The sequence below is a fragment of the Nematolebias whitei genome, chromosome 3 (assembly GCF_014905685.2).
Source record: "Nematolebias whitei isolate Nwh7 chromosome 3, NemWhi1, whole genome shotgun sequence".
Classification (NCBI taxonomy): Eukaryota; Metazoa; Chordata; class Actinopteri; order Cyprinodontiformes; family Rivulidae; genus Nematolebias; species Nematolebias whitei.
The window spans coordinates 8,716,801-8,730,877 of NC_056500.1; the positions used below are offsets into that span (position 1 = coordinate 8,716,801).

The 14,077-nt window shown below is 37.1% G+C and overlaps 1 protein-coding gene across 1 annotated transcript in view; it reads right to left on the minus strand.

Annotated features, from left to right (window-relative positions):
• Positions 1-6,730: 6,730 nt before the first annotated feature.
• LOC119407674 (contactin-associated protein-like 4) overlaps positions 6,731-14,077 on the minus strand; it is a 100,311-nt gene continuing 92,964 nt past the window's right edge. The window contains exons 21-24 of the mRNA XM_037674493.1: positions 13,386-13,473; positions 9,019-9,234; positions 8,591-8,662; positions 6,731-6,918 (exon numbers count right to left, since the gene is read on the minus strand). Of these exons, the coding sequence (XP_037530421.1) occupies positions 6,731-6,918; positions 8,591-8,662; positions 9,019-9,234; positions 13,386-13,473 (564 nt within the window). The remainder of the gene's footprint in view (positions 6,919-8,590; positions 8,663-9,018; positions 9,235-13,385; positions 13,474-14,077) is intronic.

The window sequence follows — 14,077 nt, forward strand, 5'->3', positions numbered from 1 at the left end:
ATGTTGGATTTTATACCTGGATTATTGAGCATGGACTTTGTTGTTTTTAAAGTGGACTGTGCAAAAACAAGTTTGTTGTTGTTTACCAAGTAATTGACTTCTATGAGGAGGAGGTCATTGTTGGTATTTGTTGTTGTTCTGCATCTAGTGTCCATTATCAGTCAGGACACTTGGGGTCAGAAAGGTGAGATTAAAGTTCTGCAATGTCCCAGGAGGCGAGCTGTGTACCGGTGTGTGTGCATGTGTGTGTGTGTGTGTGTGTGTGTGTGGTCTGAGGGACTAACCCCCATCTGTTTGCTTTCAGAATGTTAATAAAACATGAGCCTGTGTAGCCATCAGATCACTTTTATGCAGTTCCTTCTGCATAATGCTGCTGAAGATGTAATCAGCAGAGCAGATTAGCATTTTGTTGACAAGAAAATTATAGAATATCACAACCCCTGTCATGAATAAACAAGGTAGAGGTATGTACTGTGCCAGGCAGCTGGATGCTTGCATGATTATTATCAGGAGAAAATCCATCTTGCCATGCTCCAGGGTATGCAAATTATGGCCAAAGCACAGAAGATCAAACCAGCGTCCTGCGCTGGAATAATTTAGAAGAGAGGCATCGATGATGGCAGTTTTATTATTCTTAAGTTATTAATATGAGTGTGTTTGCCACCAATTATCAAGACATGACAACAGTTTCCATTAAAAAGGAGCAGACACTGAAGAAGGCTGTGCTTGCTCTTTTCTGGACTTGACGTAGTAAAAGTTTTATTTAACAAAAATGGCTGAACATCACTGGGGCCAACGATGTAAAGCTGAAAAAGAGATCAAGTTTCCTCTGATAGGTATTTTTTGAATGTGCCTCTTTAATTCCAAACGGTTTCAAATTACACATTTTTGTTTCATCGTGGAGCGGCTGTGGCTGAGTGGTTAGAGCCATTGTCCTTCAATGCAAGAGTTGTGGGTTCAACTCCGCTAGCAGTCACATGCTGACGTGTCCTTGGGCAAGACACTGAACCCCTCATTGCCTCGATGTGTGTCCCATGAATGTATGAATGTGATAAAGCACTGATTAGTTTTTGTACAGATATAGTATAGAGTGCCGTATGAAGAAAAGACAAGATGAGATAGATTTATTGATCCCGCAGGAAATTGTTGTGCCAGAGTTTCAGTATAAAAAGAACATACCCAAGGAATCACACAAGATATAAAAGTGACAGAGAATATCCATGCATCCGTCCGTCTTTACCCGCTTCTTCCTTTTCAGGTTGCGAGGGTTGCTGGTGTACATGTCCAGCCATCACTATGCGAGAGGCGGGGGGGGGGGGGGGGGGGTACGCCCTGGACAGGTTGTTTTGCTGTTGTTTTATTGTTTGCACAAAAAAGAAACAAACAATACACATAAAGGAAAAGATAAAAAACAAAATGTGCAGGTGAGGTCATAAAAACCCAAAATGGGCTTACAAGTCCCCCCCCCCCCCCCACACACACACACACACACACTTTCTAAAAGAATAAATCATAAAATCTTTATACATGAGCTTACATCTTACTTTAAACACACTCAAATACACACCAAAGCAATAGATAATAGTTCATCATGAATTCAAATTGACCAAAAAAAAATTAAAATAATAATAAAAATTAAAACAAATGTGTTAAAATTTATACACTTTGTTTCAACTTTCTTTTAAATACAGATAATGTTGTACACAATTCACTTAGTAGTTTTAAACTGTTCCACAACACAAGACCTTGATGCATGAATGAAAATTTAGCAACAGTGGTTCTGCAGAAGGGGACATTTAAATCATACGTCCTTCTTGTAGAGGTCTTCAGTCCATCACAGAGACAAACAACCGTTCACTCTCTCTCTCACACCTAGGGACAATTTAGAGTTACCAATCAGCCTAGCATGCATGTTTTATGTCTGTGGGAAGAAACCAGAGTACCTGGAGAAAACCCATGCATGCACGGAGAGAACATGCAAACTCCACCCAGAACGGTCCCCTGACCGGGATTTGAACCAGGGACCTACTCGCTGAGAGGCAGCAGCTCTACCAGTTGCACCACAGTGCTGCCCGACAGAGAATATAAAAATAAAATATGCAGAATGTAAAAATACCAACAATTAAGGTCTAAAACAAGTCAGGTGCAGACATGAACATTCAAGTGTTTATTGTAGTGCAGGATTACTTTTATTGTTCTACTTTTATTGAAAGGGGGAGGAGCTGAAAAGTTTATAGCCACAGGGAGGAAGGACTTCCTGTGGCGTTCTGTGGAGCATTCTGGGTAAATGAGGGCACAGATTGTAGTATAAAGCACTTTGAGTATCTTGATTAGAAAGGCGCTATATAAGTACAGTCCATTTACCATTTATCTACCAAACCATCTGTGAGGTTAACACAAACGGATTCACATGTAAACAAACAATGAATAAAAAAGATGCAGAATAGATGGAATGCTCCAATGTGCCAAGAGGGAAAGGCTCAGCTCTTTTTCTATGGTTGTCTTTTAAACCTTGATTATTCCTCGCAAGAGCCACATTCCTATTCCTGTTTAATTTTCCATTACAAAAATGACTGATAGAACCTGACAACAGAAGTTGCTGATGTCATTTATAATCAGGCTTATGGTGGTACACTATTGTGTCTGCCTGTGGTGCTACAGTCTCATCAGATCACTAATCAGAAGAAAGCCTGCTAAAATGATCTTATCGTAATCATAGTGGAGCAGGAAAACGCAGCACACTCGTCTCCTGCCTCTTCTTTTACCACCTATTGCTGCTTTTTCATTTGTATGAACAAGAATTAATGAGCTCTCCTCACATTTAATACATTTAGCACATTTACTCAGAGGACTTGACACCAACTGTGTGTGTGTTGTCTTTAATCTAATGATCATTTCCGTGAGCTTCAGAGTGCGTTTGCCTTTAGGATACATTGTAGATAAGCAACAATCCTGGTGATTTTTTGGGTAAATTGTAATTATAAAATATTGTAGTGATCGTGATGGAACATTATTTTAGAAAATGTTGAGGAAGTTTAAAGGGATTTCAAAACAACATGTAAAGATGTAATAAATAAAATAACAAAAAACAAAACTTCTAATCTTTGCTTTTTGTTTTTCAATGTACTGTTAAATTGATAAATACAATTTAAAAACATGCAAATAAGATGCAAAAAGAAAAAATTATCACCTTTTTCAAAAATCCAACTGCAAAAATGTACATAAAAACAAATGAAATTGTATTTAATATTTCATATTCTGTAATTTGTCTTTACATGTCCACTATAAAACAGAAAGTATGTTAAATTATTAAGGATATTGCTGCTATTAAAAGTTTATTAGACAACACTTTTGGAACTTTGAAAAATGAATGTAGCAGAAACGTTTGGTCATGGCTGACAAAAATGACATTATTATTTTTCAAGTATTGTTACTATTGTTATTGTCTGCATTGTGTACTGTATGTATTCACCCAATAAGTCATCGAAACAAAAGTAGAATTCAGTTTCTTGTAAGCCTACATGTAATGAGATTGCCACACAGGAATCATTTTTTTGTTGTTGTTTCTGTTTACTTCCCAGAGAGCTACTGATGAGATCGTTGAATTGCTCCCACTGGGTAAATAAAATACCTGGAGATCCTCTGATCAGTGCATTCTGCTGCATCTGATGAGGTCCAGAGGGACAGCTGCTCCTGTGCATACTAAGCACAAGAGACGCAAGCAACAATAACGGGGAGGATACACAGCAAGGACAGTGGTATGAGTGAGTAAAATGTCTACAAGCTGCTCATTCATGGGCCTTTAGAGTCTAATACAAACACCCAGGTGTAGTGAAACCAGTAAGAAATGTAGCTCCTAAGAGACAAAATGACCCATTTCCTGCTGTCCTACATAGTAAGTCATTTTTATACTAGCTTAGTACAGTACTTACTTGTGTTAAGTATACAGAAGTGGTATTCTTATATTTATCAAGTCAAATGTGACTGTCTAAGATGGTTGATTATAAAATTTATCTTAGAAATGTAAAACGAGAGAAGAGAAAAGTTGTTTACTTTGTTAAAGAAGGCAGTTTGAGACAGCAGTCATATCCAGAATGAGTGATTTTTCATTTTTATCAATATTGCAGCAGACAGCAGTCCGTGCGCTCTCAGTTCATCGAATCACAGAGGATTTCTGACAGACGAGCAGAGTGGATCAACGTTCAGATCAGGAATAACAGACGGCCAAATTATCATCTTTCAAAGATTTTATATCAGATCAGCAAAATGATGCGTGGTTTACTGCTTGCATTGCTTTGACATCAGTTAGGCATTTAACACAATGAGTGTCATTGTAATTAAATGGCAAGATCACTTGTTGTGCAGTCTATGTGCAAAAAAGTGTTGTCGAAGGAAACTTGTTAAAGGAATACAATCTGTGAAACTGATGCAAAAGTCTTAATCCCACTATAAAAGGTACAGTACACAAATAAAAATCGGCCTTTAAAATATTATTGGATAAAAAAAAGTTGCAAAGATGCCTTTACTGTATCATAAACAATTTATTGCAATAAAGTATTGTTATTATGTGTTGTACAAAGCGACTAATATAAGTGAATCCTGTGCAGCTGTCCTCTCTAAGTGATTTTAAACAATTAAATTAAACGTAAAAATTAATGCAGACATGTTCCTGTTTTTAGTATTTTACCTCGTTTCATAAGGTATCTTGATTTTATTTTGTTTTATATAGCTACTTTCATTTACCTTTCATTTAAATGCATTGTATGGCTGTTTGTTGTGTGTACCTTATCTGAGGTTTTGTTAAAAAACAGGTCTTTTTTGAAAATGGGTCCTCGTGACTCAGTGAGACTAACCTGCATAAATAAAGGTTGAATGAATGAAAATGCAATGGCTGCCTGCACTTCTGCCCACTCAACCTTTCAGACCAAGTCATCCATTGACGTAGCCGAGCCTCGTTTTAAATTTGATTGGTTCTGATGCAAAGTATTTAAATGCAACAACCTTATATAAAAATGTGCAAGAATAAATGATGAATTTTCCTAAAATTGAGCATTACTCATTCAAAACTCATGTCATATAAAATGTAAATCAGCTTTTAGATGATTCTGGCTGTTGCTGCAGAAACATTCAAATACATTAACTGATATGATTGGATGCTGTCCAAATGACACAAAGAGGCTTTAGGTCACATTTTTAAAGATGTTTCCATTGGTACATTTCAAAAATATAATTTATTTCCTTCTAAAGTGTTTAATCACAGGTTTGCAGCCACAGTGTTTGACTATTTTAACAAGAGCAGTTGAGTTAAGTGCTGAACGCCCTCATGATTTTATTCAGTAGTGGTTGTGTTCAGAAGAGCAAATGCTTCACTAGCCAAAAAAGTATTTTTATTTTGTGAAGAGGACCCACACTCTTTACAATCTACACAGGTAATGTAGGTCAGATCAGAACCACTAGACTGAGGAACAGCTTCTACCCTGAGGTTGTTAGACTCATGAATATCTAACCAGGATAATCACAGTGAAAAAACTCACTTCATGTTGCTGCTGATCTGTTTCATGTTGCTGCTGATCTGTTTCATGTTGCTGCTGATCTGTTTCATGTTGCTGCTGATCTGTTTCATGTTGCCGTGTTCATGCGTGCTCATCTGCTCACACAGACTCATGTTCGTGCTGCTGTTCGGCGTAATGTTTTTATGCTACTAGTGCTTAGTATATATTTAGTTGATGTTTTTCTTAGTTCATATCTTAGATCTTATTGCTGTTTTTTCCTTTACATTTTATTGTTGGATGTAACTGGGACCTCGTGTACATAATTTCATTGCACCACATGTACAGTACCACATGTGGTGCAATGACAAATAAAGAACCTTGAATAAACTTTCATAAACTGGATCTGATTGGGCAGGGTCTCAAACTACAAGATCCTTATTTTAATGTCTCCATTAGGCAAAAGCAGATTAAGATTTCAGGAAAAAATAAAAATAAACGGTGTGCTTAGAGTAAAAGCGGTGACAAAGCACTCATGTTTTATGGACCGAGCTACTCATATCTCTTTATGTGAGAGCTCTGCTGCTCGCTGCACGGGTTGCAAAGCAAAGACTTAACAAAAACCTCAGTATCACTGCTGAAGGGTTCCATACATTCAAAACAGTGAAAACGCACATAGACCAGCACAAAATATATCACAAATTAACTGACAGGGTAGACAAAGTTTTAGAGCAGCATTTATTCCGTTTTTATATTTACAGCAGATTTGGGGATTGTTTCCACGTAAAGCACACATTTAATCTGATTCTGGGACGGTGCTTCGGCTGGGATGGTCCAGGTAAATCTTGCATATAATCCCTCCAGTTAAGTCCACGTCCCTGGGTGTTTATGGCTCTGGCATCATAAATCTCACAAATTTTAAAGGTTTTTCATAGAAAAGTTCTTATAAATCAAGCGCAAACATTTTAACAGATCACATCTATTCACATTTATTTATTTATTAAATTGAAACGTTTTTATAGGAGAGGTGGGGAATTAGTTGTAAGCGCACAAAACACTATGAACTGTACATGTTTAAATATTTGAATCCTTAAAGAGAAAGCACCGACGTCTTAAAATCCAACTCATCTGCTAGTTAAGCAAAGTCTGTAGTATTTACCAAAAAGGGGGGGGGGGGGATTGGTAAAGCACTGTTTGGTAGTTCCTCTTGTTCTGTCTTTTCAGTTCATCCAGGACCGTTGCTAAATAAAAAACTCCTTTTGGTTTGCACCCAAAGAGTCGGCCTGGCTGCTGAACGGGAACTCATGGCTGTCTTCTGGCTGCACAGCTTTTACTTCGTGGTTCCGAAACGTCTCTTTCCTGGTGCAGATGAATCTGGCCATGACTGCTAATGCCGACATGGTGACAAAAATCACCACTGCGATCACGCCTGAAAAGCACAAAACAAAATTTTGTCCAAAAATGAGGGAAAAAAGGGGTTGAAATATTATCACACAGAGCCATGAAAGGCAGGTGTCCATATACCTGCTTGTGTCGGTGTGTGTTTTTGTCTGTTAGCAAAATATCTCTTCAACGACTGAATAATTTTGTATTGAAACTATCAGAAAGTAATCCTTTGATGCGTACCGATTAACTTTTAAAGTCAATCCCTTTCAAGGAGGCTAGACCAGCTAATCAATATTAGCAAACACAATTAGCTATAACTTTTATTTTATTTTTTTTCAGATTACAAGCTAAAGTTTAGTGTGGTAGTAGCTGACATAATCAACATATTCTCAGAGTGCTAAAAAAATGACAATCTTGGTTGTTGTCAACCGTGTCGGTCAAGTTAGCAAAATAACTCATGAATCAAAAGCTGATTTTAATTAAACTTTCATAAATTAATGATTGGGAGGTACAACTTTAAATGAGTCTCTTTAGCAGCACCATATTTTCCGCCGTATAAGTCGCATCTGTCCAAATATGTCTAATATAGTGGAAAAAACATAAATATGTCACATTGGTGAAATGCAGCTGATTTGAGGTTTGCTCCACGAGTTCTGAAGCGAGACGAAGGTGGCTTTGTATGGCAAGCCAAGTGTCTCATTAATTGCCATATTTGAATATTAATGAGACACTTGGCTTGCCATATTAGTCGAGGGCCCTCTAGTGGCTAAAAATGGTTGTGTTCAATATTGTCCATGTCAGAATGAATGAAATAAGTCAGATCTCAACCCAAAATTGAGTTATAAATCAGGGCAAAAAACAGAAATACGTCACTTCGGTTTGTAAGTCGCATGCAAATTATGCAAAAAAACTGACTTATATGCCGGAAAACACAGTGAACCTGCTCTGAGATGGCCGTAACAAATAAACACTCTTAGAAGAATCAGAAATGGCTCTAACTTGGTTTTACAGAGACTGAGCTAAAATTAGTTTTGGTGATAACAGAGTCATCCCATCAAACACTTTAAGCATAAATCACATAAATCTTTATTTCAAATGTTGGCATGCAAGGCAGCCTTTCTTCACTGAATGCTAGATTTATTGTTGATGCTTTCTGAATTATCTTTTAGCCTGTCTGATACAAGAACAATTGTGTTTATTTGCTCTGTGCTAAAAGCTGCTTGCTGCAGCAAACAAATCTCCTCTCATCGCATTATTGGGGGACATAATTGGGTGTGAGATTAGAGAATTTTAATTTCCCCAGACAGATTTAGCTCAGATAATGTTGACTTCTCTGACATGTTATTTGTTTTTCGTAGTCTTTTTCACAAACGCTCATGCGTGATGAGTACTTTTCAGAATAGGTGAGTAAAACAGCAATGTCAAGTCACAAACACTGACAAAACAAAACGAAGTGGCACAAAGAACTTGTATAATCAGCTGTTTTTATTGATGAGCTGCTTTTAAATCTCACTTTTACTCTTTGGCTTTGTTACCTTTTTAAAATGTTAATTTTATAGTTAAATTGTTTTATTCCCATTTTAGTTGAATCTGTGTTTACTTTTGCTTGTGTGCGTTGCACTGTACAACAACGTTCCTTTGAGAATTTTTAGTGTTTTACAGATAAAACTGGATTAGACGCGTTTAAATATTTTCATTTCTGCTGAGAGCCGTACCTCCAATTAGAGCTGAGTCGCTCCTGATGACGTTGACTAAAGGCTGACTGGGATCCACTGACCCAGGCTGGTCTGCATACAAAGGAAAAAGGACAAATAATAAAACCGAAGACGGCAAAAAAAATAAAAATAAAGTAAAAATGTGAGGTGAAATGGGTTAAGAACAGAAAGTAGAACAAGAACCACTAGTTAGTGCAAACAGTGAGTTTTTAAAAAGCCTTAAAGCACTTCAGAGTATTTGACTAATCTCATCTGTTGCTGTGCCATCTCTCTCTCTCTCTGCCTACAGAGGAGGCCACCTAATAATCTGTTAAGTATAGTGATTATCCATGAATATTTAAATTACGTCAGATAGAATCCCACACTGAGACAGGTGGAGTGTTTGCCCAATGATATGAAGGATGGAAGGGACGTATTATTTTTTTTACCTGATAAGGAGTGTGTTGTTCCTGCTGCAAAGGGATCAGCTTGAGATGAGATAGCACAGCTTGATTGGACCAGAGGGCTGGTGACAATAACCCGGCTGTCAGGTTGGAGGAGAGCAGCTTTCAGAGGACAGATGGAGTTAAATCGAACACCTGACAGGCATCCAGTGAATCTGAGAGAGCCCAGCCAAGAGAGATCCGGGTCCAATTCTTCAGACTCTGAACAAAGAAAGAAAACAAAATGAAAACAAGTGAGATGAGGAGACGTGTTTCTTGGTGAAATAAGATTACAGGTTTGAAATACAGCAGTGACACATGTAAATGTTTATCTTGATGAGACTATTGTTAATGGAATAAATGGGAAATCATTTATATAAAACGGTGCACAGAAAGGCTTCTGCCTCAAAATGATTTAAAAAAAAACTTTAATATAAAGAATGTTTTCTTAATTCTGTTTTCAGGCAACAATGATGAAATTCAAAAATCAATTGTCACAAAAAAAATAAAAATTGAACATTCATGCATTAGAATGATGGGGCACTTCCTCATTCAGCTGAGGATGTGATTTTAGTGCGACGGCAGTAAATCTTTAAGAAACTGCTGGTAAAGTGTGATTGCTTCTAAGCACATTGTGTCATCACGTGTGTAAGAGAACTAGTAGAAACAAAAGCCAGGTTGTACTTTTATGAGGATTTTCTTTTGTTGGTTTACAGAACAATATTCATTGTTGCCACTCCTGTGGCCATTAACAGTGAAGCTGTTGAGGTGGAACATCAAAATAAATATCTGGGAACTGTTCTTGATGACAAACTGATCTTTGACCCTCATGTGAACTCAGTATATAAAAAGACCCATCAGATAATGTATTGTTATCAAAAGCTCTGTGGTTTTGATGCTGATTCTACTTCTATGAGAACATTTTATTCACGTTTTATTGACACAGCTTTTACCTTCGTCTGTTGGTTCGGACTTTTGACGTGAAAAACAGGAACAAACTCTTGGGGATTGTCAGGATGTGCGGCAAAACTGCTGGCATAGCTCTACAGAACCTCACAGACCGACACAAGGTGAGGTCAGTGAACAAGGCCAGGCTGATTCTGGCAGATCCTGATCATCCACTCCATGGTGAGCTCAGGTTGCTTCCATCTGGACGCAGGTATCTACAGCCCAGATGTAGAACGAACAGACCGAAACACTCATTCATCCCTGTAGATATTAGGCTTCTCAATGAACAGTGATGATTTCTGTTATTTTAATGTCAATGTTTTGTCTAATATGGATGTTTTGTGTGCCTACTGAAAAAAATTGCCCCTCGGGGATAATAAAGAATCTTGAACTTGAACTTATTTACATTTTTTAATGACAAAATAAAAGCATTTTGTGGCTTTAAAGTGTTTGAGTATCAGTATCAATTATATTTATCTCAGAGTTAAAAAAAAAAAAAAAACGTTCAGAGAAGTTTAGTTGTTAACAGACATGATGTTCACGCCGTTAAAGAATAAAAAATGCTTTCAGGTATCAATTCAGCACTTGCACTAAAGCATAAAGGAACAACAAAACAAAACACTAATTCAGATGTTGTGGCAGAAAGCTGCCAGCAAGATTTTTACAGTGACAACTTAAAATGATAGACCGTGCCATGATAGCTCTTTAAAAACCTTACTCAAAGTAAAACTAATGATTAAATGACTCAAGGTCTCACTAGTTGGGACAGCAGTTTGTAATCTTACGCTATAAAAATGAAGCGCAATTATTCCTGCTGAGCAATTTGCTTACACAGCACAAACCATATTCAGAAATCCAACTTATTATCCAGGAGTAAAAAAAACAAAACACATAAATATGACGCTGGAGATGAGGCCGGCTGAAGCAGGCATTTTATCAGCAGGATACTTGATCAGGTGTTGAGTTTAAATAGCATCTGAAATGCTGAGCCGTAGACAAATAATTTTCCTTTGATTCATTAGTTTCATGGCAGACGGCAACCCCAGCAGAGCAAACTTATCTGGCTTTCCAGTATGAAGGCATAGTTATTCCTACAGACTCCACAAGCATGGACACTTTCTGTTCTTCATGGTCTTTTGTTAATATTAATTATGTGTTTCACAAAAGCTAAAGTAAACATTAATAAATCGGTACACATTATTTAATAATTGAGTTGATCTTTTTTTTAACAAGTTCAGATACACAAAATCTTTGACTATTGGCAACGATGCAACTGTTAAAGTTTTTGTCTGATGATAGATTGCTGGAAAACACAATAAAAACAAATGTAAAAATATAATGCAAAACAACAAGCAACAAAATAAGCTAATGAGATTCTTAAACGAGGATTAAACAATCAAAATTTAAAGCAATATTTGTATTTTTTCCATATACTGTTGGTCTTCGAAGTAATGCCCTGACACACGGTGTCCACTGTTAGAACCACCCATCATTATCTCCCTGTCTGTCTGAGAGAATCTGAGGCTGCACATTTGTCCTGGTTCATTTGTTGAGCTGACGGATGATGGGGCATGCAGGAAAATGACAGAACATCAACTATTACACTGCCTCTATGACGCTGATGTGACCGAGTCCTCTGGCTCAGCAGGGGTGGCGACTGGCTAACTTCATGATATAGACTGGATCAGCAATTAAAATAATGAATTAATAAGAGGAGAAAGTAGAAACAACTTAAACACGCCTTTCACATTGATCATTGATCATACATTGACTGGAATCAAAATGTCCTTCTTGAGCATGTGATCATCTGGTTTTGTTTGTCAGCAGCAAACTGGTTGATCCACTCTGAGAAGGTGCTATTTAAGAGACTGAGCTGAATACAGCACCTCAGACTGAGGAAGTCTCTCGGATGAGAGACGAAACGTTTCAATATTTTTTTGTTGTTTTGCTTTGTTTTGTTTTTTTGAATGTCCAGAGGACCAGATTGAACTTTTTTGGATTGACTGGAATCGTTACTTTCTTGGGATTTGAAACTGATGCTCAGTTGATCGGTTTTACCCATAAATGAGTGCAGTTTCTAAACTGTTTGCTGGAATTGTCAGCAGACAAAAATAATAGAGAGATTTTTTTTTCTTTGCTTATGCAAACTACAGGAAGGTAGAATGCTGGAAAAAATATAGAGTATAATTACAGTTAACATGATTTGTGTTGGGAAAGATAGAAAAATCATGTCCATTTATGATATCTTTATGACCTTATTTCAATATAATTTACATGGGGTCTTTAGCTGCAGACTGTCCTTAGACTGTTAATGCCTCTTTAGAATTGTTCAACATGGAAATTTACATTGATTTTACAAAGATTCTCGCAAGTTTAGAAAACAAAACATAGAAAATAACAACCATAATTTGGACGTTTCGGAACCGAGAGGACCGACAGACTCAAGGTAGACATGATCAGTAAAGTTCTGCCTGTCCCCAAAACATCGTGTTTATCTGAATTTGGTTCTCTGACTGGCCTTGACAGGCCACCTTATCTTAATTCACCTGGAAGCTCTGTAAACTTTGATGCTCTCTGATTTTTTATTTATTTTAATTTTCATGCTTATAATCTTCAACCAAAGATTAAGAGCATGTTGGGATTTTTTTTTTTTTTTGCCTCCAAAACCTATGTTGTCACTTTCACCACTTTATTGTCTGTCCAAACAAGTCTCACTTGTAAATGAGTCTTCGAGGCTCAATGTGACCGTTTAAATAAAGGTTGAATGAAAAAAAAAAGATTTATAGAAGTGAAGACTTATCCAGACTGTTTCAATACCTTTTATCTTCAAGATAAATGACAGTAAACTTAAACTGCATCAGAACTGATGCTGAAAGTGGATTCTGTCAAGCAAGAAGAAACTGAACTGCACCATTTGACTCCCTGGTTTACTTTGACCCCCCCACCCCGCCACAGCAGCTGAGATCGATTGGTTGTAATTCTGAACTGCACAGTGTTGTCAATCTTCAAAACAATTTTTCCTTCTCAGTTTCTCCTTATTAGCATAGAAAGTAAAAGGCCTTTTCTGAATTTATTATCGTTACAGCTGTCTGAGGCTCCTCTCAGGAAAAGACCTAATCATTTACTGCTTCATCAAACTGCAAAATACAGTAACTGTATTTTCTGAACTTTTGCTTTAGGTAAAAAAAAAAAATAGTACTGTAATTTACCTATTTGGCTTTGAAATGCAACTTAAGTGGGCAAATCTTTTTTGTTTTGTTGTTACCGTTTTTGAAAGAAGATACAAAAATATACCAAACATTTGAAGATGCACGTCACTGATGGCAGATTTCCATCTGATCCACCCACCACCATGAACAAAAAGCCCCAGAACAGTCTTTTGTCACACATTACTGTAATCGGCTCAATGAGAGTTTCACGTATACCTGACACCGTGCCAAGAACAACTGATTTGATGCTGTTGAATTCCACGTCAGATGTCACGTTAAAGTCCTCTCTGGCGTTTTGGTCGATCTGAAAAACAAGTATTTTTAAACAAGACTGAAAATGAATGAAATAATGACCTGTTTTTAAATAGGAAGCTTTTCAGAAATACAATTTGACGACTGTAGTTGATGATCTCTTCTTATGTTCAATCATTTGCTGAAAGTGTGCACGTCATTTGTTTTCTACAGCATGTCAACCTGAGTTTTAGACAGCTGTCAGTCAGAATATGAGGATGTAATAGCTGACATCTGAATACTTTTGGAGTTTCTTTGCTGAGGAATGGCTTAAATATTCACTTTAATCTTCACTTCATATCTTCAGCTTGTATTATGTTATGACTGTAGAGATGGGCTTTATATGTATGCATCTTCATTTGCAGCCAGGGGAATAAATGTGTATAAAACCATAAACATAGTATCAGTCTGCAGGTTCAGCTAGTGCAAAATTCAGTCCATAATAGTTTCAATGCATAATGTTTGCTGTAAGTAATGTGAATAAACTGTAGGAGAAGATTAATCTTAGTTTTTCCTTTTGATTTGGTATCACTTCAGACAGTGGTTAACTGTGACCTGTGTGACATAACAGTGTGTGTGTGTGTGTGTGTGTGTGTGTGTGTGTGTGTGTGTGTGTG